Source organism: Oncorhynchus clarkii, chromosome 12 (assembly GCF_045791955.1).
Source record: "Oncorhynchus clarkii lewisi isolate Uvic-CL-2024 chromosome 12, UVic_Ocla_1.0, whole genome shotgun sequence".
Classification (NCBI taxonomy): Eukaryota; Metazoa; Chordata; class Actinopteri; order Salmoniformes; family Salmonidae; genus Oncorhynchus; species Oncorhynchus clarkii.
In genome coordinates this window covers 98,306,719-98,334,509 of record NC_092158.1, presented here as the reverse complement: position 1 = coordinate 98,334,509, position 27,791 = coordinate 98,306,719, and the positions used below count along the sequence as shown (strand labels likewise).

The window sequence follows — 27,791 nt, the reverse complement described above, 5'->3', positions numbered from 1 at the left end:
AATGAATGTATTGTGCTGTTTTTAAATTTGTATAAATTAATTAATTTTATCTTTATTAAATATTTATTAAAATTATCTTAATTTTGCCAGAACCCAGGAAGAGTAGCTGCTGCCTTGGCAGTGCTGAACTACCAGCTCATCTGTCAGCTCAGGCTGCACAACTGTTTGCTCTTACTAGAGCATTTATTTAGGCTTCGGTACATTCTGGAAGCAATGTGGGTTCCTCACCTCATCTGCTAAATTGGTTGAAAACTTGTTGGAGGCTATTTTGTTAGCACTTCCCATCTCTGTTAAAAACATGTTTTCTCACCAGGATGTTTCTGATCTGCAAGGGCCTGGGGAAATGAGAATGGAGAAATAAGTGTTCTTGGCACATGACCAAGACCATGTGTAAAATGGGAGGAGTTGTGGTTTGTATGACTAACAATGTAGGCAGAGGAAGGCTGAGACCGGATTGTCATAGGTAACAGTAACGCCTCTGTCTCTGATGAACCTGCATTGCACCTATCATACTACTTTGACTGACCCTGTACAACAACACCTATCATACTACTATGACTGACCCTGTAAAACAACACCTATCATACTACTATGACTGACCCTGTAGAACAACACCTATCATACTACTATGACTGACCCTGTAAAACAACACCTATCATACTACTATGACTGACCCTGTACAACAACACCTATCATACTACTATGACTGACCCTGTACAACAACACCTATCATACTACTATGACTGACCCTGTAAAACAACACCTATCATACTACTATGACTGACCCTGTAAAACAACACCTATCATACTACTATGACTGACCCTGTAGAACAACACCTATCATACTACTATGACTGACCCTGTAAAACAACACCTATCATACTACTTTGACTGACCCTGTACAACAACACCTATCATACTACTATGACTGACCCTGTACAACAACACCTATCATACTACTATGACTGACCCTGTAAAACAACACCTATCATACTACTATGACTGACCCTGTAAAACAACACCTATCATACTACTATGACTGACCCTGTAAAACAACACCTATCATACTACTATGACTGACCCTGTAAAACAACACCTATCATACTACTATGACTGACCCTGTACAACAACACCTATCATACTACTATGACTGACCCTGTAAAACAACACCTATCATACTACTATGACTGACCCTGTAAAACAACACCTATCATACTACTATGACTGACCCAGTAAAACAACACCTATCATACTACTATGACTGACCCTATAAAACAACACCTATCATACTACTATGACTGACCCTGTAAAACAACACCTATCATACTACTATGACTGACCCTGTACAACAACACCTATCATACTACTATGACTGACCCTGTACAACAACACCTATCATACTACTATGACTGACCCTGTACAACAACACCTATCATACTACTATGACTGACCCTGTAAAACAACACCTATCATACTACTATGACTGACCCTGTAAAACAACACCTATCATACTACTATGACTGACCCTGTAAAACAACACCTATCATACTACTATGACTGACCCTGTAAAACAACACCTATCATACTACTATGACTGACACTGTAAAACAACACCTATCATACTACTATGACTGACCCTGTAGAACAACACCTATCATACTACTATGACTGACCCTGTAAAACAACACCTATCATACTACTATGACTGACCCTGTAAAACAACACCTATCATACTACTATGACTGACCCTGTAAAACAACACCTATCATACTACTATGACTGACCCTGTAAAACAACACCTATCATACTACTATGACTGACCCTGTAAAACAACACCTATCATACTACTATGACTGACCCTGTAGAACAACACCTATCATACTACTATGACTGACCCTTTAAAACAACACCTATCATACTACTATGACTGACACTGTAAAACAACACCTATCATACTACTATGACTGACACTGTAAAACAACACCTATCATACTACTATGACTGACCCAGTAAAACAACACCTATCATACTACTATGACTGACCCAGTAAAACAACACCTATCATACTACTATGACTGACCCAGTAAAACAACACCTATCATACCACTATGACTGACCCTGTACAACAACACCTATCATACGACTATGACTGACCCAGTAAAACAACACATTTCACTGAACCAATCTGATGTCTTTAAAAGCTAACCAACATAAAGAAAATTACAGCATAGATGTGTTTTTATTACAACAGTTAATATAACAATGCTGTTTATAAATCTAGTTGAAATTCATCCCAGGACACCTTGACTTGCATTACACTCACTGCAGAAAAATATTCTCATGAAATCACATGACTTTTAGTTAGAGAAGAGGATTCCTGTTAACACGACCTGCTACAAGCAGGAAACAAGTTATGGACGAACCAGAAATGTGACATGTCTGTTTGAGAGTTACCCTGAAAGATGCATGTGTGAACTATCTTGTAACCTCTTTGGGTGACCACATTGGAACATTCTAGTCTTTAAGGACATGAACTGGCAGAACAGGTTTCAGCAAAGAATGGAGTCATTGTTTTCAGGAAGGTGTAACCATGCCGATGGGAGGGACAACAGGCAGACTAAGTGCAAGGGCAGCCACCTGAACTACTGTCCTACAAAGACAAACATCCACCTGAACTACTGTCCTACAGAGACAAACAGCATCTACACAAACAGCCACCTGAACTACTGTCCTACAAAGACAAACAGCCACCTGAACTACTGTCCTACAAAGACAAACAGCCACCTGAACTACTGTCCTACAAAGACAAACAGCCACCTGAACTACTGTCCTACAAAGACAAACAGCCACCTGAACTACTGTCCTACAGAGACAAACAGCATCTACACAAACAGCCACCTGAACTACTGTCCTACAAAGACAAACAGCCACCTGAACTACTGTCCTACAAAGACAAACAGCATCTACACAAACAGCCACCTGAACTACTGTCCTACAAAGACAAACAGCCACCTGAACTACTGTCCTACAAAGACAAACAGCATCTACACAAACAGCCACCTGAACTACTGTCCTACAAAGACAAACAGCCACCTGAACTACTGTCCTACAAAGACAAACAGCCATCTGAACTACTGTCCTACAAAGACAAACAGCCACCTGAACTACTGTCCTACAAAGACAAACAGCATCTACACAAACAGCCACCTGAACTACTGTCCTACAGAGACAAACAGCCACCTGAACTACTGTCCTACAAAGACAAACAGCCACCTGAACTACTGTCCTACAAAGACAAACAGCATCTACACAAACAGCCATCTGAACTACTGTCCTACAGAGACAAACAGCCACCTGAACTACTGTCCTACAAAGACAAACAGCCACCTGAACTACTGTCCTACAAAGACAAACAGCCACCTGAACTACTGTCCTACAAAGACAAACAGCATCTACACAAACAGCCACCTGAACTACTGTCCTACAAAGACAAACAGCATCTACACAAACAGCCACCTGAACTACTGTCCTACAAAGACAAACAGCATCTACACAAACAGCCACCTGAACTACTGTCCTACAAAGACAAACAGCCACCTGAACTACTGTCCTACAAAGTGTTATGTAGTTGTGTTGTCATGTTGTATTGTAGTAACCCTCAACTGAATTTAATGGTGTTATGTAGTTGTGTTGTCATGTTGTATTGTAGTAACCCTCAACTGTATTTAATGGTGTTATGTAGTTGTGTTGTCATGTTGTGAATGTTTTATTATAGTGTGCCTAAACCTCAACATTTTCTGGTGATGGAGAGAGACACAGAGAATACACAGAGACAGCAACAGAGCAATAGGATATGACGGAGAGAGACACCAGACAAGACACAGAGACAGCAACAGAAGAATAGGATATGACGGAGAGAGACACCAAACAAGACACAGAGACAGCAACAGAAGAATAGGATATGACGGAGAGAGACACCAGACAAGACACAGAGACAGCAACAGAAGAATAGGATATGACGGAGAGAGACACCAAACAAGACACAGAGACAGCAACAGAAGAATAGGATATGATGGAGAGAGACACCAGACAAGACACAGAGACAGCAACAGAATAATAGGATGTGATGGAGAGAGACACCAGACAAGACACAGAGACAGCAACAGAATAGGATATGATGGAGACACCAGACAAGACACAGAGACAGCAACAGAAGAATAGGATATGACGGAGAGAGACACCAGACAAGACACAGAGACAGCAACAGAAGAATAGGATATGACGGAGAGAGACACCAAACAAGACACAGAGACAGCAACAGAAGAATAGGATATGATGGAGAGAGACACCAGACAAGACACAGAGACAGCAACAGAATAATAGGATGTGATGGAGAGAGACACCAGACAAGACACAGAGACAGCAACAGAATAGGATATGATGGAGACACCAGACAAGACACAGAGACAGCAACAGAGGACACAGAGAAAGTGATGGGGAGAGACAGAAGAATAGAGTTCCAGACAGTTGTAGAATGTATGCCAAGACACATTGTAAGAGCTATAAAGAGAGAGGGAGTGGGAGAGAAAACAGGCAGAACCTGATATGTAAATGAGGAGAGCAAATGAAACTAACTTTTGACGACCTGATGATCATCCAGACTGTGTTTCTATTGAGAGATAAAAGGTAAGACGACGATTGTTATGTATATTCATATAGTTGATGATATTGTTATGTGTATTCATATAGTTGATGATATTGTTATGTATATTCATATAGTTGATTATATTGTTATGTGTATTAATATAGTTGATGATATTGTTATGTGTATTCATATAGTTGATGATATTGTTATGTGTATTCATATAGTTGATAATATTGTTATGTGTATTAATATAGTTGATGATATTGTTATGTGTATTCATATAGTTGATGATATTGTTATGTGTATTCATATGGTTGATGATATTGTTATGTGTATTCATATAGTTGATGATATTTCTGGTGGACAGTATTATAATAGTCCTACTCTCCTTAAAATGTTTTCAATATAAATTAGATGAATTTGTTCTGTGCTCATCTGTGTGCCCCAAGGTGATCACTCCTACACTATCTAGAATCTAAAAGGGTTATTTGGCTGTCCCCATAGGAGAACCGTTTGTAGAACCCTTTTTGGTACTAACCACAGAGGGTTCTACATGGAAGCCAGAACGGTTCTACCTGGAACCCAAAAGCGTCTCCTATGGGGACAGAAGGAGGACCTGTTTGGAACCCTTCATTCTAAGAGTGTATCATAGGTCTATAGACCAGGGTGATCTCCTACTGTATCATAGGTATATAGACCATGGTGATCTCCTACTGTATCACAGGTCTATAGACCAGGGTGATCTCCTACTGTATCATAGGTCTATAGACCAGGGTGATCTCCTACTGTATCATAGGTCTATAGACTTGTTTTCTCAAAACAGACTTAAAACACAACAAGCAACAAACAAACATGTTCTCTTTCTAATCTACTGTTAACACTTTTTACTCAGGGAGGTATTTTGTGTGAAACAGAGACTAATAAATATTGTGGAGAGACTAACAACAACTTACACTTCCTCAAACAGGTTGTGTGTATTCATCAGTGCCCACCGTAACAAAACCTAAACAGAAACCGTTTAGGTCACATTGTACAGCATTTAGAGAACAGTTTATGTTTTATGCAACATTTTAATACTGTTGGCTGTGGAGTAAACTAATGAACACAACCCAGGTTGTAGCCTATGACTCGGCATGTTGATGCCTGCCTGATGCTGAAACCTGATTGTAGCCTGGGGGGTAAACTATGATGCAAACTAGATATACTGGTTTTCTAAAAATAGCCAACTTCAGTTAGCTTCACATTCCAGACCCTTAAGAATATACAGAACAGAACAGAAAATATCTCAATGACTTGACATGTTCTGGTTGTGAATTCAGGCTACAAGGTGAGAATCCTGCCAGGGATTATTGTAAAGTGTGTAGGGACATTAAATGTCTGGTGTAATGTTAGTATAGTGAAGTATAACACTCCTAACAGTAGATACATTAAATGTCTGGTGTAATGTTAGTATAGTGAATGACAGTATAACACTCCTAACAGTAGAGACATTAAATGTCTGGTGTAATGTTAGTATAGTGAATGGCAGTATAACACTCCTAACAGTAGATACATTAAATGTATGGTGTAATGTTAGTATAGTGAATGACAGTATAACACTCCTAACAGTAGATACATTAAATGTCTGGTGTAATGTTAGTATAGTGAAGTATAACACTCCTAACAGTAGATACATTAAATGTCTGGTGTAATGTTAGTATAGTGAATGGAAGTATAACACTCCTAACAGTCTACTTCTACTGAGACAGGTTGGTGTCAGTTTAATCATACAACATGGAGCTGACTGGACGAGGTCAAGTCAAATTCAATATATCAATATTCATATATTATAGCCTCGGTTTTTCTGATGACTGCCTTGCCTGGTTCACCAACTACTTTGCAGACAGAGTTCAGTGTGTCAAATCGGAGGGTATGCTGTCCGGTCCTCTGGCCGTCTCTATGGGGGTGCCACAGGGTTCAATTCTCGGGCTGACTCTTTTCTCTGTATATATCAATGATGTTGCTCTTGCTGCGGGCGATTCCCTGATCCACCTCTACGCAGACGACACCATTCTATATACTTCCGGCCCGTCCTTGGACACTGTGCTATCTAACCTCCAAACGAGCTTCAATGCCATACAACACTCCTTCCGTGGCCTCCAACTGCTCTTAAACGCTAGTAAAACCAAATGCATGCTTTTCAACCGTTCGCTGCCTGCATCCGCACGCCTGACTAGCATCACCACCCTGGATGGTTCCGACCTTGAATATGTGGACTTCTATAAGTACCTAGGTGTCTGGCTAGACTGTAAACTCTCCTTCCAGACTCATATCAAAAATCTCCAATCGAAAATCAAATCTAGAGTCGGCTTTCTATTCCGCAACAAAGCCTCCTTCACTCACGCCGCCAAACTTAACCTAGTAAAACTGACTATCCTACCGATCCTCGACTTCGGCGATGTCATCTACAAAATTGCTTCCAACACTCTACTCAGCAAACTGGATGCAGTTTATCACAGTGCCATCCGTTTTGTCTCTAAAGCACCTTATACCACCCACCACTGCGACTTGTATGCTCTAGTCGGCTGGCCCTCGCTACATATTCGTCGCCAGACCCACTGGCTCCAGGTCATCTAGGTAAAGCTCCGCCTTATCTCAGTTCACTGGTCACGATGGCAACACCCACTCGTAGCACGTGCTCCAGCAGGTGTATCTCACTGATCATCCCTAAAGCCAACACCTCATTTGGCCGCCTTTCGTTCCAGTTCTCTGCTGCCTGTGACTGGAACGAATTGCAAAAATCGCTGAAGTTGGAGACTTTTATCTCCCTCACCAACTTCAAACATCTGCTATCTGAGCAGCTAACCGATCGCTGCAGCTGTACATAGTCTATCGGTAAATAGCCCACCCAATTTACCTACCTCATCCCCATACTGTTTTTATTTATTTACTTTTCTGCTCTTCTGCACACCAATATCTCTAAATAAAGGTGTTCTCAACTAGCCTTCCTGGTTAAATAAAGGTGTTCTCAACTAGCCTACCTGGTTAAATAAAGGTGTTCTCAACTAGCCTACCTGGTTAAATAAAGGTGTTCTCAACTAGCCTACCTGGTTAAATAAAGGTGTTCTCAACTAGCCTACCTGGTTAAATAAAGGTGAAATAAATAAATAAAATAAGCATAGTTCCTCTACATTTCATATGATAATGTAATTGTATCATAGGTCCTCTATAGTCTAGTGATCCTCTACATTTCATATGATAATGTAATTGTATCACAGTTCCTCTATAGTCTAGTGATCCTCTACATTTCATATGATAATGTAATTGTATCATAGTTCCTTTATAGTCTAGTGATTCTCTACATTTCATATGATAATGTAATTGTATCACAGTTCCTCTATAGTCTAGTGATCCTCTACATTTCATATGATAATGTAATTGTATCATAGTTCCTTTATAGTCTAGTGATTCTCTACATTTCATATGATAATGTAATTGTATCATAGTTCCTCTATAGTCTAGTGATCCTCTACATTTCATATGATAATGTAATTGTTTCATAGTTCCTCTATAGTGTAGTGATCCTCTACATTTCATATGATAATGTAATTGTTTCATAGTTCCTCTATAGTGTAGTGATCCTCTACATTTCATATGATAATGTAATTGTATCATAGTTCCTCTATAGTCTAGTGATCCTCTACATTTCATATGATAATGTAATTGTATCACAGTTCCTCTATAGTCTAGTGATCCTCTACATTTCATATGATAATGTAATTGTATCATAGTTCCTTTATAGTCTAGTGATTCTCTACATTTCATATGATAATGTATTGTATCATAGTTCCTCTATAGTCTAGTGATCCTCTACATTTCATATGATAATGTAATTGTTTCATAGTTCCTCTATAGTGTAGTGATCCTCTACATTTCATATGATAATGTAATTGTATCATAGTTCCTCTATAGTGTAGTGATCCTCTACATTTCATATGATAATGTAATTGTATCATAGTGCCTCTATAGTGTAGTGATCCTCTACATTTCATATGATAATGTAATTGTATCATAGTGCCTTTATAGTGTAGTGATCCTCTACATTTCATATGATAATGTAATTGTATCACAGTTCCTCTATAGTCTAGTGATCCTCTACATTTCATATGATAATGTAATTGTATCGTAGTGCCTCTATAGTGTAGTGATCCTCTACATTTCATATGATAATGTAATTGTATCACAGTTCCTCTATAGTCTAGTGATCCTCTACATTTCATATGATAATGTAATTGTATCATAGTTCCTCTATAGTGTAGTGATCCTCTACATTTCATATGATAATGTAATTGTATCATAGTGCCTCTATAGTGTTGTGATCCTCTACATTTCATATGATAATGTAATTGTATCACAGTTCCTCTATAGTCTAGTGATCCTCTACATTTCATATGATAATGTAATTATATCATAGTTCCTCTATAGTGTAGTGATCCTCTACATTTCATATGATAATGTAATTGTATCATAGTTCCTCTATAGTGTAGTGATCCTCTACATTTCATATGATAATGTAATTGTATCATAGTTCCTCTATAGTGTAGTGATCCTCTACATTTCAGATGATAATGTAATTGTATCAAAGTTCCTCTATAGTGTAGTGATCCTCTACATTTCATATGATAATGTAATTGTATCATAGTTCCTCTGTAGTGTAGTGATCCTCTACATTTCATATGATAATGTAATTGTATCATAGTTCCTCTATAGTGTAGTGATCCTCTACATTTCAGATGATAATGTAATTGTATCATAGTTCCTCTATAGTGTAGTGATCCTCACTATATGAGCCACGTCACAATTCTAACCAAGTAACCCAATTGATGCCAATGGCGTGATGCGAAGGTTGTTCACCTTTAACACATGCAACCTGGGTTCACTTCCCTGCTCCGCTGTTTGCTACATTGGTGTCTGAGACCTGCTTTTGTGTGAGCCAGGTAACAATTCCCACCATGTGGGTTAACCCTATTGGTGCAATACGTAGGGTGTTGACCTCCCTGCCAGCTGTTTTCAACTATATTAACAGCACAGGCTGCCCGTAGGGTGTTGACCTCCCTGCCCGCTGTTTTCAACTATATTAACAGCACAGGCTGCCCGTAGGGTGTTGACCTCCCTGCCCGCTGTTTTCAACTATATTAACAGCACAGGCTGCCCGTAGGGTGTTGACCTCCCTGCCTGCTGTTTTCAACTATATTAACAGCACAGGCTGCCCGTAGGGTGTTGACCTCCCTGCGAAAGGATTTTAGGATAATATCATTAAGTGTTGATTTAGAGTTGTCTTAATAATAATTTTTCTGCTTCAGTAAACTGTCACAAATGAAGATCCTACATCTGTAACAATATATATATATATATATATATATTCCTCTTTCATGTCCTTTGACCGATTGACATCTTATATTTACTGTTGTTTAGGCTGGTTGAATGAGTTGTCTATGAAAGCTACTTCATCTGTAAGGAAACAGGCGTCTGCACCAGTGACTGTAAGTTATGTGATTTCCTCATATGAAATTAAAAGTATGTTTGTAGCCTACGCAGTTATAACATGGCTGTTGAAACTGTGACACATATTTCTCAGTACATTAGAAGTCAGATAAATGTGTTGAGACGTAGGAAAGATGGGCAAACTCTCGTTGGTCTTGGCTTTCTACACACTATTATAAGGTTAGTCGATGTCAGACATTAAATAGTCAGAGTAGGTTTGAGCTATGATCACTTATCATTCTGACAAACCTGATGGTCTCTGTGAACTGATCTGAACATGTTTAGGCTGGTCATCTATGATATGTAGGTTATATACAGTACATTCTCTGTCCTGCTACTGGTAGGACTATAACATTATGTGAACTGATCTGAACAGGTTTAGACTGGTCATCTATGATATGTAGGCTGTAGCCGAGGTATAGACCTTGATCTGCATATCACTAACAAACTGCTATTATACATTATAACCTAGTCTACTTTACATAATATAACATCTACATATCACTAACAAACTGCTACTATACATTATAACCTAGTCTACTTTACATAATATAACATCTACATATCACTAACAACCCACTACTACATTATAACCTAGTCTACTTTACATAATATAACATCTACATATCACTAACAAACAACTACTATACATTATAACCTAGTCTACTTTACATAATATAACATCTACATATCACTAACAACCCACTACTACATTATAACCTAGTCTACTTTACATAATATAACATCTACATATCACTAACAAACTGCTTGTATACATTATAACCTAGCCTACTTTACATAATATAACATCTATATATCACTAACAACCCACTACTATACATTATAACCTAGTCTACTTTACATAATATAACATATCACTAACAACCCACTACTATACATTATAACCTAGTCTACTTTACATAATATAACATATCACTAACAACCCACTACTATACATTATAACATAGTCTACTTTACACAATATAAAATCTCTTACTTATTGCAAATAAACGTTCTGAATGGATCAATAATTTCCCCTCAGATCAATCACTCCAGTTTTAGCCTTTCTGTCTACATTCTCAGATACGTTTAGAAAAGAAAGAACAGACTGAAAGACAATAAACAGCCACTTTTGGTGAATAAAAACAAGTGTGAGACATGGCCTTGTGTTGCTGTACTGTCTATAACTACCTTAACAAACAGTGACTTGTTATTATTATTATTATTATTATTATTATTGTTGTTGTACTGTCTAGAACTACCTTAACAAACAGTGACTTATTATTATTACAGACTGTTACAATGGAGATGAAATGTCACAACTACGTTTTCATGTGATTGCATTAAATCATCTGATTGTTTCTGTCTGTTAGTAAATGTTTATAAGAGAAAATGAATAAATGATAACAATTGACATTAAAGAATTACTGTGTTAACCACAACTAACATGCTGGATCTCTGTTTAGGGGTCAGTGCTTTAAAATGAGTGTCTCTGGGGAGAGAAGGGAGGGGGGCCCTGCCTCTAAAATGAGTGTCTCTGGGGAACATGATACCAAAGCTAAGAGGTGAGATGACAATTTTTGATATCATTATTATGAGTTTATTTCCAAAATGTTCACATTTGTTTTTTAATCAGAAATGGTTGCTTATGGGTACCTTCAATATTACTGTTCTCAGATTTTTAACAAATAGATTTTAGATGGCTATATATTTTTTATTTTTTTATTGCAAAACGCTATATATCCAATGTTTAGCTGGAATGGAATATTCGTATCTTGTATATTTGAATGTGATATGTGGTTGTCTCACTTAGCTATCTTAATTAAGATGAAAGCACTTACTGTAAATCACTCTGGATAAGAGCATCTGCTAAATCAGGGTTCTCAATCCGGGGTCTGTGGAGGTACTGCAGGGGTTCCACGGCACCCTGACTGTACTCATTGCAATGCTAGACATTTGATCGAATTTTCAAATGACACGACCACTTTGCCTGCTGTTAATTATTGCTAATATAATGGAATGCATATTTTTTACAATATAACCGTTATATCAACACACTCTTCACACACGTTTAAGTTAAAACCTTTTAAGGAGGCTGCGAATTTTCGCAGCTTTTTGTTAAAAATCGCGCAAAATTTCAACGTCCTGCTACTCATGCAAGGAATATAGTATATGCATATGATTAGTATATGTGGATAGAAAATACTCTGAAGTTTATAAAACTGGTTAAATAATGTATGTGACTATAACATAACGTGTTTAGCAGGCAAAATCCCAAGGAAAACTGTTCACAAAAAAAAATAAAAAATATCCTTCCGCCAGTCTCTGTATTGTCTATGGCAAGGGAAAATAGATAGCGCCCAGTTTACAGTGCCTACAGCTTCCACACGATGTCGCCAGTCTTGGCAATTGGGTTGAAGTTAATCCTTGGTGAAATGAGAAATAGGCACTTCCTGTCATCGGGTACACCGGGGAAGTTATAAAAGAGAGAATATCGACCATGATTTCAAGACTTGCTGCTATTGAATACAGATCGCCTCGTGATCAATTTGATCGATTATTTTGATAGATTATAAACGTTTACAAATACCTAAAGTTGGATTACAAAAGTAGTTTGAAGTGTTTTGGCAAAGTTTCTAGGCAAATTTTTTAATTTAAAAAAATGACGTTGCGTTTTGGAAAGGTGCTTTTTCATGGATCAGACGGGCTTCATAAATGGACATTTTGGGTATACATGGACGGATTTAATCGAAAAAAAGACCCAATTGTGATGTTTATGGGACATATAGGAGTGCCAACAAAGAAGCTCGTCAAAGGTAATGAATGTTTTATATTTTATTTCTGCGTTTTGTGTAGCGCCGGCTACGCTAATTCCTTTGTTTGCGTCCCCTTTAGGTATTTCGGGGGTTGCATGCTATCAGATAATAGCTTCTCATGCTTTCGCCGAAAAGCATTTTAAAAATCTGACATGTTGGCTAGATTCACAACGAGTGTAGCTTTAATTGAGTACCCTGCATGTGTGTTTTAATGAAAGTTTGAGTTGTATCGAGTACTATTAGTTGTCGCTCTGAAATTTCCGCTGATGTTGATCCCTGTACAGGGACAGCAGCCATAACAGGTTTTAACAACTCTAAATAGCTTTGGCATAGCAGGCATCACGTCCCTTGTCAATAATGTTGCCTACAACGTTGCATACAATGTTCATTTTCATTGAACACATATTACACCCTAGATGCCTTCAATTGCCCAATTTATAGCCATGCCCAATTTATAGCCACGCCCAATTTAGGATTATTATTTAACAACATGATATTGTGCTCCAAAGGGAGAACGTGAAATAACATGATGTAGATAATTAAATAATCAGAAGAACAACATGTTTATTATTATACACTCTTAGAACAGAAGGTTCCTTCTAGAACCAAAAAGGCTTCTATCACTTCCTTAATATATGGAACCACTGAAATGAATGAAATATTATTATTAAATACTTTTTTCTTTACATAGTTGAATGTGCTGACAACAAAATCACACAAAAATGATGAATGGAAATCAAATTTATCAACCCATGGAGGTCTGGATTTGAAGTCACACTCAAAATTAAAGTGGAAACCCACACTACAGGCTGATCCAACTTTGATGTAGTCCTTAAAACAAGTCAAAATGAGGCTCAGTAGTGTGTGTGGCCTCCACGTGCCTGTATGACCTCCCTACAACGCCTGGGCATGCTCCTGATGAGGTGGAGGATGGTCTCCTGAGGGATCTCCTCCCAGACCTGGACTAAAGCATCCGCCAACTCCTGGACAGTCTGTGGTGCAACGTGGCGTTGGTGGATGGAGCGAGACATGATGTCCCAGATGTGCTTGGATTCAGGTCTGGGGAACGGTCGGGCCAGTCCATAGCATCAATGCCTTCCTCTTGCAGGAACTGCTGACACACTCCAGCCACATGAGGTCTAGCATTGTCTAACATTAGGGGGACCCCAGGGCCACCCCGCACCAGCATATGGTCTCACAAGGGGTCTGAGGATCTCATCTCGGTACCTAATGGCAGTCAGGCTACCTCTGGCGAGCACATGGAGGGCTGTGCGGACCCCAAAGAAATGCCACCCCACACCATGACTGACCCACCGCCAAACCGGTCATGCTGGAGGATGTTGCACGCAGCAGAACGTTCTCCACGGCGTCTCCAGACTCTGTCACGTCTGTCACATGTGCTCAGTGTGAACCTGCTTTTATCTGTGAAGAGCACAGGGCGCCAGTGGCGAATTTGCCAATCTTGGTGTTCTCGGGCAAATGCCAAACGTCCTGCACGGTGTTGGGCTGTAAGCACAACCCACACCTGTGGACGTCGGGCCCTCATACCACCCTCATGGAGTCTGTTTCTGTTTGAGCAGACACATGCACATTTGTGGCCTGCTGGAGGTCACTTTGCAGGGCTCTGGAATTGCTCCTCCTGCTCCTCCTTGCAAAAAGGCGGAGGTAGCGGTCCTGCTGCTGGGTTGTTACCCCCCTACGACCTCCTCCACGTCTCCTGATGTACTGGCCTGTCTCCTGGTAGCGCCTCCATGCTCTGGACACTACGCTGACAGACACAGCAAACCTTCTTGCCACAGCTCACATTGATGTGCCATCCTGGATGAGCTGCACTACCTGAGCCACGTGTGTGGGTTGTAGACTCCGTCTCATGCTACCACTAGAGTGAAAGCACTGCCAGCATTCAAAAGTGACCAAAATATCAGGAAGCATAGGAACTGAGAAGTGGTCTGTGGTCACCATCTGCAGAACCACTCCTTTATTGGGGGTGTCTTGCTAATTGCCTATAATTTCCACCTGTTGTCTATTCCATTTGCACAACAGCATGTGAAATGTATTGTCAATCAGTGATGCTTCCTAAGTGGACAGTTTGATTTCACAGAAGTGTGATTGACTTGGAGTTACATTGTGTTGTTTAAGTGTTCCCTTTATTTTTTTGAGCAGTGTATAATCATAGGAAGTCAAAAGTCAGTGAAACATGGCCAAATGGCATAAGAAATGTCCAAATGCCATATATAAGTATTGAAAGTGCTAAATCAGGATGTTATGTTCATTTGCCATATACAGTGCCTTGCGAAAGTATTCGGCCCCCTTGAACTTTGCGACCTTTTGCCACATTTCAGGCTTCAAACATAAAGATATAAAACTGTATTTTTTTGTGAAGAATCAACAACAAGTGGGACACAATCATGAAGTGGAACAACATTTATTGGATATTTCAAACTTTTTTAACAAATCAAAAACTGAAAAATTGGGCGTGTCAAATGTCATCATTTTCGCGATGGTCAAAATGAATTGAACTTATTTCAAATGCATAAGGCTGTTTCTCGGCCTCTAGAGCTAAATAACTCATCGTGCACTATCAAATTAAGCTCTAGAAACGGTTTCTAAAATTTCAGAGATCTAGGTCTGATGGTTCTTTGATAATTATATATATATTTGGGTTCAGTGATGAAGAACCTCTAGAGTTCTGATCAACGGAAGGTTAATGTTTAGAGGATGTGAATCATGCAGCCTTCCAGTCATCAGATCACTTCTGGTGTTTTTTTCCCGGCCCGGGATTTGAACCAGCCACCTTTCGGCCACAGCACCAACTCTTTAGCCGCTGAGCGAAAACCTGAGGTAAAATGAAGACAATGCTATGCAGATATAAATGGTATGACTTATCATAATTATTATACATAAATCATAGCCAAGAGCACAAGATATACTGTTGCATGTAGGTCTACATTATTATTTTTCCAGCTCCCGGCCCGGGATTCGAACCAGCCACCTTTTGGTCACAGCTCCAATTCCAACCTGAGTTAATCTTCAGAAATAAGATAATTAGTTAATCTGCCAAAATGAAGACAAATTGCTATGCAGTTATACATGGTATCACTTGTTATACATAATTATTATACAGAACTCATTGCCAAAAGCACAAGACATACTGTTGCATGTAGGTCTATATTATTAATGTATTGATCATATAGAAATATAAAACATTATTTTAACTACTACAAAGCAATTACATGTGGAACAGGAACCACTGATTCACTGCATTATTCTATAGTATTATCAAGACACCTGCTGTTAACTCTTAACTACTTAGGACAGCTCACGAGGTGTCCTAAATATCTGCCGACTAGGTGGGACTAGAGACTTCATGCATAGCTTTAATTTATACCCATAAGTGTAAACTGTCTTTATTCTCAGCACTTATACGACCAATTTTCTACTCTGAGATGCTTTGTGGATATGGTCCCAGATCTCAACATATTGTTCTAAAAAAAACGTAGAATTTTTGTTTTACATAATAATAACAAATTAATATTACTAATGTAACCCACTGTAAAGACTGGGTTTAGTTGATTGTGTTGCACGGCTCATGTCCGCGGTCTGGAACTGTCCGCGTCCCCGTACAGAACTGTCCGCGTCCCCGTACAGAACTGTCCCCATACAGAACTGTCCCCGTACAGAACTGTCCGCGTCCCCGTACAGAACTGTCCGCGTCCCCGTACAGAACTGTCCACAACCCCGTACAGAACTTTCTGCGTCCCCGTACAGAACTGTCTGCGTCCTCGTACAGAACTGTCCACGTCCCCCTACAGAACTGTCCGCGTCCCCGTACAGAACTGTCCGCGTCCCCGTACAGAACTTTCCGCGTCTCCGTACAGAACTGTCCGCGTCCCCGTACAGATGTCCGCGTCCGCGTTCTGGAGCTGTCCGCGTCCCCGTACAGAACTGTCCGCGTCCCCGTAAAGAACTGTCCGCGTCCCCGTGCAGAACTGTCCGCGTCCCCCTGCAGAACTGTCCGCGTCCCCGTACAGAACTGTCCGCGTCTCCGTACAGAACTGTCCGCGTCCCCGTACAGAACTGTCCGCGTCCCCGTACAGAACTGTCCGCGTCCACGTTCGGTGTGGCGCCAAGGATATTGTCCGGTTACGCGCAGAGTTGGCTGAGGTGATCTTGGGGAATAACGATGGAGTTTGTTACAGTGTCCAGCCCTCTAATAAATTACATAATTCAACCCTCCCGGTTAGTAAATTTACCTCAACATGCCCCCGGAGAAGGCAGAGTAACGACACCAGCCTTTTAGCGGGGCTGACAGGCTGACTACATCGCGTCGGCAAATTATTTTCGTAATTATAAATGACACACTGCTCGAGCAAGCCAACAAGCGTCTAGAAGTCAGTTCTATGTGTGACGCAGACCGCACTGCATCTCCTCATTGGTTTATAGAAGCAGGTACCCACATGCCATCTCCTCATTGGTTTATAGAAGCAGGTACCCACGTGCCATCTCCTCATTGGTTTATAGAAGCAGGTACCCACGTGCCATCTCCTCATTGGTTAATAGACGCAGGTACCCACGTGCCATCTCCTCATGGGTTTATAGAAGCAGGTACCCACGTGCCATGTCCTCATTGGTTTATAGAAGCAGGTACTCTTATTTAGCCATTTTTTTAAAGCAAAAAACATAACTTAACATAAAAATAACTACTTTAAACAATAAAAGCTAATTTACGAACATTTATGAAAATGGATGGGCAGCGTTTTGGAAGGAAACTCTTATGTTTCCCCATCTGAGCTCAGAGTTTATGAGAGATGTAATGTTTGTCTCTGTTGTGTTGAAGTCCAATCAAGCAGGAGAGTCCAGCCTCCCCTGTACCTAGCTGTGTGTCCATGAAGAGTGACCGGTCTATGGACTATCCTATAGAGTTTAGAAAGGGAGACTTTTCTACTGAACAAAGGTAAGAAGAACTCATGGGTCATGGTCAGTGAGTTAAACAACACTGTCTTTAGTCATTTCTCTCCCATTTTCCCATTTAGTGTTGTTGTTTTCATAATCCATAGGCTAATCATTTTGTCAATTTTCATAGTCCTAAAACAATATTAAACAAACACAACATTCCCTCCCTGTGTGACTGTGAGTGTGTGTGTGTGTGTGTGTGTGTACTCCCTGGATGAGGAGATGTAATCTCATGTTTTGTCCATGTTTTGTCCACAGAAACCAACAGAAGAGATCAGAGTCAGAGATTCTCAGTGGTCAGTCTTCCCAGAGTGATCAAACAGACCTGGCCTCCATATTCAGTGTATGTGGTCCTGTTATGTACATTTGTTTTTGTTTACCTCAAGTAAAGTTGATCTGTCAATCATTCATTAATGTGTTAATGAGAAAGCATTTAGTATCTTGCTTAACTTATTTATTTACTTGATTTATTTCAGTTGCTTGAAGAGAAAATTCTGACATTTGTGAAGAACGAGCTGAAGACGTTCAAGAGGATTCTTAGTCCAGAACTCCCAGAAGGCTTTGAGAGTCAGAAGCAGGAAGTGGTGGACCCTGAAGATGAGAAGCAGGAGAGCAGTGCCAGAGAGGGGGCTCTGAAGATCACACTGCACATCCTGAGGAAAATGAACCAGAAGCTCCTTGCTGACACACTGGAGAAATGTAAGAGCTGTCTGCCTCATGTTGAATGCTGTTTTATAACATTTAAAAGCTGTAGCTAAAGTACAGCTAAAGTAGCTGTGTAACTCAATGATATTGTAGCAGCCTGAACACAACACCAAGTGACCTCATCAAGTAGCAGCAGGGATGTGTTGTGTTGATTAATTTAGAGAGAGAGAGAGAGAGACAACATCAATAATACCAATAATAATATAATCAATCACACCAGTCTATAATGCATTATGAAAACATTTACACATTGATACAGTCAGTTAAGAGAATAAATTGTTATAATTTAAGACTTTATAACAGTCCTACAATACTGTAGACATTAAAACAGACGTAATATTAATATCCTCTGTGGAATTTCTTCATTCAGATGAGCTTGCTGTGATTTGCCAACGTGAACTCAAATCTAATCTAAAGAAGAAGTTTCAATGTGTATTTGAGGGGATCGCTAAACAAGGAAACCCAACACTTCTCAATAAGATCTACACAGAGCTCTACATCACAGAGGGTGGAACAGGAGAGGTCAATAATGAACATGAGCTGAGACAGATTGAGACAACAACCAGGAAACAAGCAAGACCAGAGACTGCAATCAAATGTAATGACATCTTCAAACCCTTAACTGGACAAGACAAACTTATCAGAACTGTGCTGACAAAGGGCGTCGCTGGCATTGGAAAAACAGTCTCTGTGCAGAAGTTCATTCTAGACTGGGCTGAAGGAAAAGCAAATCAGGATGTCCAATTTGTATTTTCCTTCCCTTTTCGGGAGCTGAATTTGATGAAAGCGGACCAACACACTTTCATTGAACTTCTCAATCACTTCTCAATGGAAACCAAACAATCAAGAATCTCCAACTATGACAAGTACAAAGTTTTGTTCATCTTTGATGGTCTGGATGAGTGCCGACTGCCCCTAGACTTCCAGAAGAACAAGATCTGTTGTGACGTCACAGAGTCAACCTCAGTGGATGTTCTGCTGACAAATCTCATGAAGGGAAATCTGCTTCCCTCTGCTCTCCTCTGGATAACTACCCGACCTGCAGCAGCCAATAAGATCCCTTCAGAGTGGGTTGACCAGGTGACAGAGGTGCGAGGGTTCAATGACCAACAGAAGGAGGAGTACTTCAGGAAGAGATTCAGTGATGAGGACCTGGCCAGCAGAATCATCTCACACATAAAGACATCAAGGAGCCTCCACATCATGTGCCACGTTCCAGTCTTCTGTTGGATTTCTGCAACAGTCCTTGAACACATGCTGAAACATAAAAGAGAAGAGATGCCCAAGACTCTGACTGAGATGTACACACACCTTGTGGTGTTTCATACCAAACAGAAGAATGAAAAGTATCTTTGGAAGGAAGAGACAGATCCACACTGGAATAAAGAGAGCATTCTGTCACTGGGAAAACTGGCTTTTCAACAGCTTGTGAAGGGCAATCTGATTTTCTATGAAGAGGACCTGAAAGAGGCTGGCATTGATGTCAATGAAGCCTCTGTGTACTCAGGATTGTGCACACAGCTCTTTAAAGAGGAATGTGGGCTGTACCAGGACAAGGTGTACTGCTTTGTGCATCTGAGCATTCAGGAGTTTCTGGCTGCTGTTTATGTGTTCCTCTCATTCATCAACAACAATGAGAATCTAATGGACAAACTGCAATCAACGCCCAGGAACTTTTTTGCACTGTTCAGAGACAAGCCTGCAGTTGCTTTCTACAAGAGTGCTGTGGAAAAAGCCTTACTAACTAAGACGGGAAACCTGGACCTGTTCCTCCGCTTCCTTCTGGGCCTCTCACTGGAGTGCAATCAGAAGCACTTACGAGGTCTACTGACAACGACAAGAAGCAGCTCACAGAGCCATGAAGAAACAGTCAAGTACATCAAGGAGAAGATCAGGGAGAATCCCTCTCCAGAGAGGTGCATCAATCTGTTCCACTGTCTGAATGAACTGAATGACCATTCTCTAGTGGAGGAGATCCAAAGCTTCCTGAGATCTGGAAGTCTCTCAAAACCCAACCTGTCACCTGCACAGTGGTCAGCTCTGGTCTTTGTGTTGCTGACTTCAGAAAAGGAGCTGGATGTGTTTGACCTGAAGAAATACTCCAGATCAGAGGAAGGTCTTCTGAGGCTGCTGCCAGTGGTCAAAGCCTCCAGAGCTGTTCTGTGAGTAAATACAATGACATTTAAGAACTAATCATCAGGAAGAAATATTCAGTTTAGAGAAAAATATGTATTATAATATGTATTTAATATTATATTGAAAAACACATTAGTATAACATTGTGACCATACAATTCTAGGAGACGGAAGATTAATCTTTGTTTTTTGAGAGAATAAACCAAATGCATCTGCCATCGTCCTTCTACACTACTGGTGTTAAATTAACAGTGTGTTTGTGAAGTCATGATGATCTTTTTGTCAGGCTGTCAGGCTGTGGAGTCACAGAGGAAGGCTGTGCTTCTCTGGTCTCAGCTCTGAGGTCAAACCCCTCACACCTGAGAGAGCTGGATCTGAGTAACAATGACCTGAAGGATTCAGGAGTGAAGCTGCTCTCTGCTGGACTGGGGAATCCCCACTGTAAACTGGAGACTCTGAGGTCAGTAGTCCTGTAGTTGGTCAACAAGTGATAACTGGTCACCAGATCCACATGTGTTTACCAGACACACATAGTCCACACCATATGTGTTTGGACAGTGAAGCTTACAGTTTTACATTTGGTGCTATTATCCAGCATTTTGGATTTGAGATAGAATGTTTCATATTATGAGACAGTACAGAATGTCACCTTTTATTTAAATGTTTTCATAAATTTTTTACAAATGTAAGTACTTACTTATTTTATCTTGTTATGCCTAGGAGTCCCTCTAAAGGTGCACCTCCCCCCATTCAGCTGAAAAGGTGGCGCGGGAAATTCTAAACACATTTTTGGGAAATATTTAACTTTCACACATTAACAAGTCCAATACAGCAAATGAAAGCTAAACACCCATCGTGTCCGATTTTTAAAATGTTTTACAGTGAAAACACAACATATATTCACGTTAGATCACCACCAAATCCAAAAACACACACAGCGATTTGTCACAGTCACAAAAGCATAAATATAGATCAAATGAATCACTAACCTTTGATTATCTCCATCAGATGACACTCATAGGACATCATGTTATAAATGTATTGTGTGTTTTGTTCGATAATGTGCATATATATATATATATAAAATCTCAGTTTACATTGGCACGTTACATGCAGTAATGTTTTGATTTCATTACTAATATCACAATAAACATTGATAAAAGATGTTATTCACAGAATTAAAGATAAATGTATCCTCTATGCAACCGCTGGTCTAAACCGCTAGAGGTTTAGAGGAGCTGGCTGCTAAACAACTCCCAAAATACTAATCTAGTGGCTAGAGGTTTAGAGGAGCTGGCTGCTAAACAACTCCCAAAAGACTAATCTAGTGGCTAGAGGTTTAGAGGAGCTGGCTGCTAAACAACTCCCAAACGACTCATCTAGTGGCTAGAGGTTTAGAGGAGCTGGCTGCTAAACAACTCCCAAACGACTCACTGACATGTACCTCAGAGTCACTCAAATTGCTGCTGACATCACTCTACTGGTACAGCAAAGTCAAGGCAACAGTGCTGAGTACAGGTGGAGAAACGTCACAAGTGGATCCTGCAATTTTCTATTGGCTTGACTGGAGTACTTGCCTGTCATGTTGATGACTTCATCTGGGGTGGCTCACAGACCTTCGCTACAACTGTGATTCCACACCTCAAAGCTGTTTTCCTGGTCCACCACAAAGTGGCAGCTTGCTGACTGTCTGACTACAAAGGGAGCATCAGGTCTTGTGCTGCTAAAGACACTCAGTAATGGAAAGTGGCAGCTTGCTGACTGTCTGACTACAAAGGGAGCATCAGGTCTTGTGTTCCTAAAGGCACTCAGTAATGGAAAGTGGCAGACTAACACAAATATAAACTGAGTCACACAACCCATTTGTAATGAAGAACTTAAATAGTACTCGGGACATTTCATTATTTAGTTGTTTTATTTGTCTTTAAAGAAGTGGGAGATTGTTAAGTTCATGTTTTAAGTCTCCCTATATTTCTGTCATTACGGTGATATTACTCTGTTATTAGTACACCTGGGAGCGTCAGTGTTGATGGACTTGGCCTGAGTGTCATGGTAACCATGCATTGTGGTAATACAGTTTAGTAAACGTTGTTGAACTGGAACATAGACGTTGTGTCATTTTGAGTGAACACTTGGTTCAGGGGATCTATGTGGACTGTTTACTCAATACAATCTAAATCTGATACCTCACTGTCTAAATAGATATGGTGTGGACTGTATCCTCAATACAATCTAAATCTTATACCTCACTGTCTAAATAGATATGGTGTGGACTGTATACTCAATACAATCTAAATCTGATACCTCACTGTCTAAATAGATATGGTGTGGACTGTATACTCAATACAATCTAAATCTGATTCCTCACTGTCTGTCTTCTGACTGATACTGCTTTTTAAACTGGTCTGGTCAGTCTACTATAATATTTGTACTATACATGTTTCTATCTACATTTTTCATTTTATGATTTGTCATTTCTAATAATGAACCATTCATTTATGAATAGACATGGCAGGTTTCAGGACACTGATGTATCTGAAAATGTTGAAAAAATATACTGCCAGTATTTTCACCACCAAAGAATAGCAGTGTGATTTTAATATGATTTGACTCTTTGCAGGCTGTCAGGCTGTCTAGTCACAGACGAAGGCTGTGCTTCTCTGGTCTCAGCTCTGAGGTCAAACCCCTCACACCTGAGAGAGCTGGATCTGAGCTACAATCACCCAGGAGACTCAGGAGTCAGACTGCTCTCTGCTGGACTGGAGGATCCACACTGCAGACTGGAGAAACTCAAGTATGTAGAGGGTTTATGTCAATGTTCATATCAGACATGTTTGACTTATCAGGCTAGTTAAGACAAACATTCTTACCGTCACTTCGACAAAGTTATATGATGACTGTGAGTCCAGTGTGTGTGTGTGTGTGTGTGTGTGTGTGTGTGTGTGTGTGTGTGTGTGTGCGTGTGTGTGTTTCCTCTGTGTGTGAGGGTCCGGATTGTGTGCAGTGTGTGTGTGTCCAGTGACAATCTCTCAATGACATACACACGCACACACACACACAGGACACACACACACACTCTGGACACACACACTGAACTGTGTGGCCTGTGTGTGTGTGTGTGTGTGTGTGTGTGTGTGTCTCCAGTGTGTGTGTGTGTGTGTGTGTCTCCAGTGTGTGTGTGTGTGTCCAGTGTGTGTGTGCGTGTGTGTGTGTGTGGTGTGTGTGTGGTGTGTGTGTGTGTGTGTGTGTGTGTGTGAGTTCAGGTGTATCCCTCAATGACTGTCTGTTCTTCTGCTTACCGCTACAGTGTGGAACATGGTGGAGAGAACAGAATGAAACCTGGGCTTAGAAAATGTGAGTTTTGACTGCTGTGAAGAATATGACTAAGAATAAGTCTTAATTCAAGTTAAGTCAAAGTCAAAGACCACCATCATTACTTACTTGGTCATATTAAATATCAGCTGTCGTTCTACAGAAGCAGAAATCAGGGACACCAAAGTTTACAAAGAGTTGCTTTGACAGTGTATGTGTGTGTGTGTGTGTGTGTGTGTGTGTGTGTGTGTGTGTGTGTGTGTGTGTGTGTGTGTGTGTGTGTGTGTGTGTGTGTGTGTGTGTGTGTGTGTGTGTGTGTGTGTGTGTGTGTGTGTGTGTGTGTGCGTGCGTGTGTAATTAATGGGAATAAGTGTGTTTTATATTACCATACAGTATAACATATGATCATTCAACAAGTCTCAAGTTACCTTAACTTCTCCTTTTGATACCTAGAAACATCTACATTAAATGAATTAGTGAAAAGTGAGATAACATTCTAATGTGAATGATGATGATTTCTAATATTGTGTCTGGTTTCATCCATCAGATGTCTGTGATTTCACACTGGACCTAAACACAGTAAACAGACAACTCTCTCTGTCTGAGGAGAACAGAAAGGTGACATGGAGGACAGAGAAGCAGCCGTATCCTGATCACCCAGAGAGATTTGAGGACCATAGCCAGGTGCTGTGTAGAGAGGGTCTGACTGGGCGATGTTACTGGGAGGTTGAGTGGAGTGGGATAATGGGGGCTGTTATAGGAGTGACATGTAAAGGAATTAGCAGGAGAGGAGGGGGTGTTGACTGTTGTCTTGGATGGAATGACAAGTCCTGGAGTCTGTTCTGCTCTGACAACAGTTACACTGCCAGGCACAATAATAATCTCACTACTATAGACGTCCCCTCCTCCAGCCCCCACAGAGTAGGAGTGTATCTGGACTGGCCAGCCGGCACTCTGTCCTTCTATAGAGCCTCCTCTGACACACTGACCCACCTGAACACATTCACATCCACATTCACTGAGCCCCTCTATCCAGGGTTTGGGGTTTTTGTCGAAGACTCCTCAGTGTCCCTGTAAATAATAACCTGACACACACACACAGACACAAACACACACATACTGAACACACACACACACACTGAACACACACTGAACACACACTGGACACAAACACTCACACACAGGACATACACACACACACACACACAGGACATACACACACACATGACATACACACACACACACACACATGACACCCACACACTTGACACACACACTTGACACACACACACTGGACACACAAACACTGGACACACACACACACTGGACACAGACCGGGGACACACACACATACACACTGGAAGCACACACTGGACACAAAAACTGGACACACACACACACACACCCTGGATACACACACACACACACACACACACACACACACACAATGGACGCACACACATACACTGTACACAAACACACTGTACACACTGGACACACACACAAACTTGACACACACACACACTGGACACACACACCCTGGATACACACACACACACACACACACACTGTACACACACACACACTGTACACACACACACTGGACACACACACTCTTCACACACACACACACACACACACACACACACACTGGACACACAGACACACACAAATATTACAGGAATATTCTGCAAATGTTGATGAAGACGTCACTCAATCCCCCCAAAACAACATGCAGTCTTTCCACAAGACTCCCATGAAGTTATAGTGTGACGTTATGAGTTGACGTTAAAGTAACATTCTCAGAACATACTGCACTTGTTTTATACTGTTTTAGATGCATCCTCTGTTTATCATCTTGTTTTAGATGGATCCTCTGTTTATCATCTTGTTTTATACTGTTTTAGATGGATCCTCTGTTTATCATCTTGTTTTATACTGTTTTAGATGGATCCTCTGTTTATCATCTTGTTTTATACTGTTTTAGATGGATCCTCTGTTTATCATCTTGTTTTATACTGTTTTAGATGGATCCTCTGTTTATCATCTTGTTTTATACTGTTTTAGATGGATCCTCTGTTTATCATCTTGTTTTATACTGTTTTAGATGGATCCTCTGTTTATCATCTTGTTTTATACTGTTTTAGATGGATCCTCTGTTTATCATCTTGTTTTATACTGTTTTAGATGGATCCTCTGTTTATCATCTTGTTTTATACTGTTTTAGATGGATCCTCTGTTTATCATCTTGTTTTACACTGTTTTAGATGGATCCTCTGTTTATCATCTTGTTTTATACTGTTTTAGATGGATCCTCTGTTTATCATCTTGTTTTATACTGTTTTAGATGGATCCTCTGTTTATCATCTTGTTTTATTCTGTTTTAGATGGATCCTCTGTTTATCATCTTGTTATATACTGTTTTAGATGGATCCTCTGTTTATCATCTTGTTTTATTCTGTTTTAGATGGATCCTCTGTTTATCATCTTGTGTTATACTGTTTTAGATGGATCCTCTGTTTATCATCTTGTTTTATACTGTTTTAGATGGATCCTCTGTTTATGATCTTGTTTTATACTGTTTTAGATGGATCCTCTGTTTATGATCTTGTTTTATACTGTTTTAGATGGATCCTCTGTTCATCATCTTGTTTCATACTGTTTTAGATGGATCCTCTGTTTATGATCTTGTTTTACACTGTTTTAGATGGATCCTCTGTTTATGATCTTGTGTTATACTGTTTAAGATGGATCCTCTGTTTATGATCTTGTTTTATACTGTTTAAGATGGATCCTCTGTTTATCATCTTGTTTAATACTGTTTTAGATGGATCCTCTGTTTATCATCTTGTTTTATACTGTTTTAGATGGATCCTCTGTTTATCATCTTGTTTAATACTGTTTTAGATGGATCCTCTGTTTATCATCTTGTTTTATACTGTTTTAGATGGATCCTCTGTTTAAACATTTAAACTCTTACAATAACACCGTTAAAATACCAATGTGATCATTTGTTCTATGTTTTTTATGTTGAATAACAAATTGTACAATTATATATATATATATATATATGCTCCATAGTTGTACAAGTATACAAGGATATATTGTACTTTTCATAATTAAACATACTTGAAACAAGAAAAAGCCTGTTCATTGTTACTTGTGAAAACAGTTTGGTTATCGATTCTTCATTGCCTCTGCCAGTCGCAGGTTGATGTTTGTCATGAATCTTGACCTGGAGGCAGGTTTATGTTTGTCATGAATCTTGACCTGGAGGTAGGTTGATGTTTGTCATGAATCTTGACCTGGAGGCAGGTTTATGTTTGTCATGAATCTTGACCTGGAGGTAGGTTGATGTTTGTCATGAATCTTGACATGGAGGCAGGTTGATGTTTGTCATGAATCTTGACCTGGAGGCAGGTTGATGTTTGTCATGAATCTTGACCTGGAGGCAGAACTGTGTGATTTCCTCTAGATATGCCAGCTACAAAGTCACAATTGGCTGTGGAAAATAATGTTGTTTTATGGTCTTAATTTAGGGGAAGGATTAGCAGTGTGGTTAGGATTGAGGTTAGGATTAAAATCTGATTTTATTACTTTGTGCCTGTGCCAGCTAGTGACCACTATGCTGAACTGCCTCCAGGTCAAGATTCATGACAATAAATGCCAACCTGCCTCCCAGTCATCAACTCCTTATCTTTA

At 40.0% G+C, this 27,791-nt stretch overlaps 1 protein-coding gene and 1 long non-coding RNA gene across 2 annotated transcripts in view; both read left to right on the top strand.

Moving 5' to 3' along the window:
• Nucleotides 1-10,093: 10,093 nt before the first annotated feature.
• Nucleotides 10,094-27,791, top strand: part of LOC139421744 (uncharacterized) — a 261,838-nt gene continuing 244,140 nt past the window's right edge. The window contains exon 1 of the long non-coding RNA XR_011635677.1: nucleotides 10,094-10,167. This is a non-coding gene — a long non-coding RNA (uncharacterized lncRNA). The remainder of the gene's footprint in view (nucleotides 10,168-27,791) is intronic.
• On the top strand, nucleotides 11,651-25,920 carry LOC139421794 (NLR family CARD domain-containing protein 3-like). The gene is made up of 10 exons (XM_071172914.1): nucleotides 11,651-11,733; nucleotides 12,958-12,984; nucleotides 17,822-17,938; nucleotides 18,196-18,280; nucleotides 18,414-18,636; nucleotides 19,013-20,804; nucleotides 21,064-21,237; nucleotides 23,398-23,571; nucleotides 24,085-24,131; nucleotides 24,637-25,920. The coding sequence occupies exons 1-10, from the start codon at nucleotides 11,651-11,653 to the stop codon at nucleotides 25,164-25,166; spliced, it is 3,252 nt and encodes a 1,083-aa protein (XP_071029015.1). The 3' UTR covers nucleotides 25,167-25,920.

Excerpts from the sequence above, each read along its gene's own strand:
- LOC139421794 (XM_071172914.1), top strand. The coding sequence starts at position 11,651 with ATGAGTGTCTCTGGGGAGAGAAGGGAGGGGGGCCCTGCCTCTAAAATG. Across the intron at positions 12,985-17,821 it reads AACAAAGAAGCTCGTCAAAG|TCCAATCAAGCAGGAGAGTC; the intron begins GTAATGAATGTT and ends GTTGTGTTGAAG. Across the intron at positions 23,572-24,084 it reads TGCAGACTGGAGAAACTCAA|TGTGGAACATGGTGGAGAGA; the intron begins GTATGTAGAGGG and ends TTACCGCTACAG.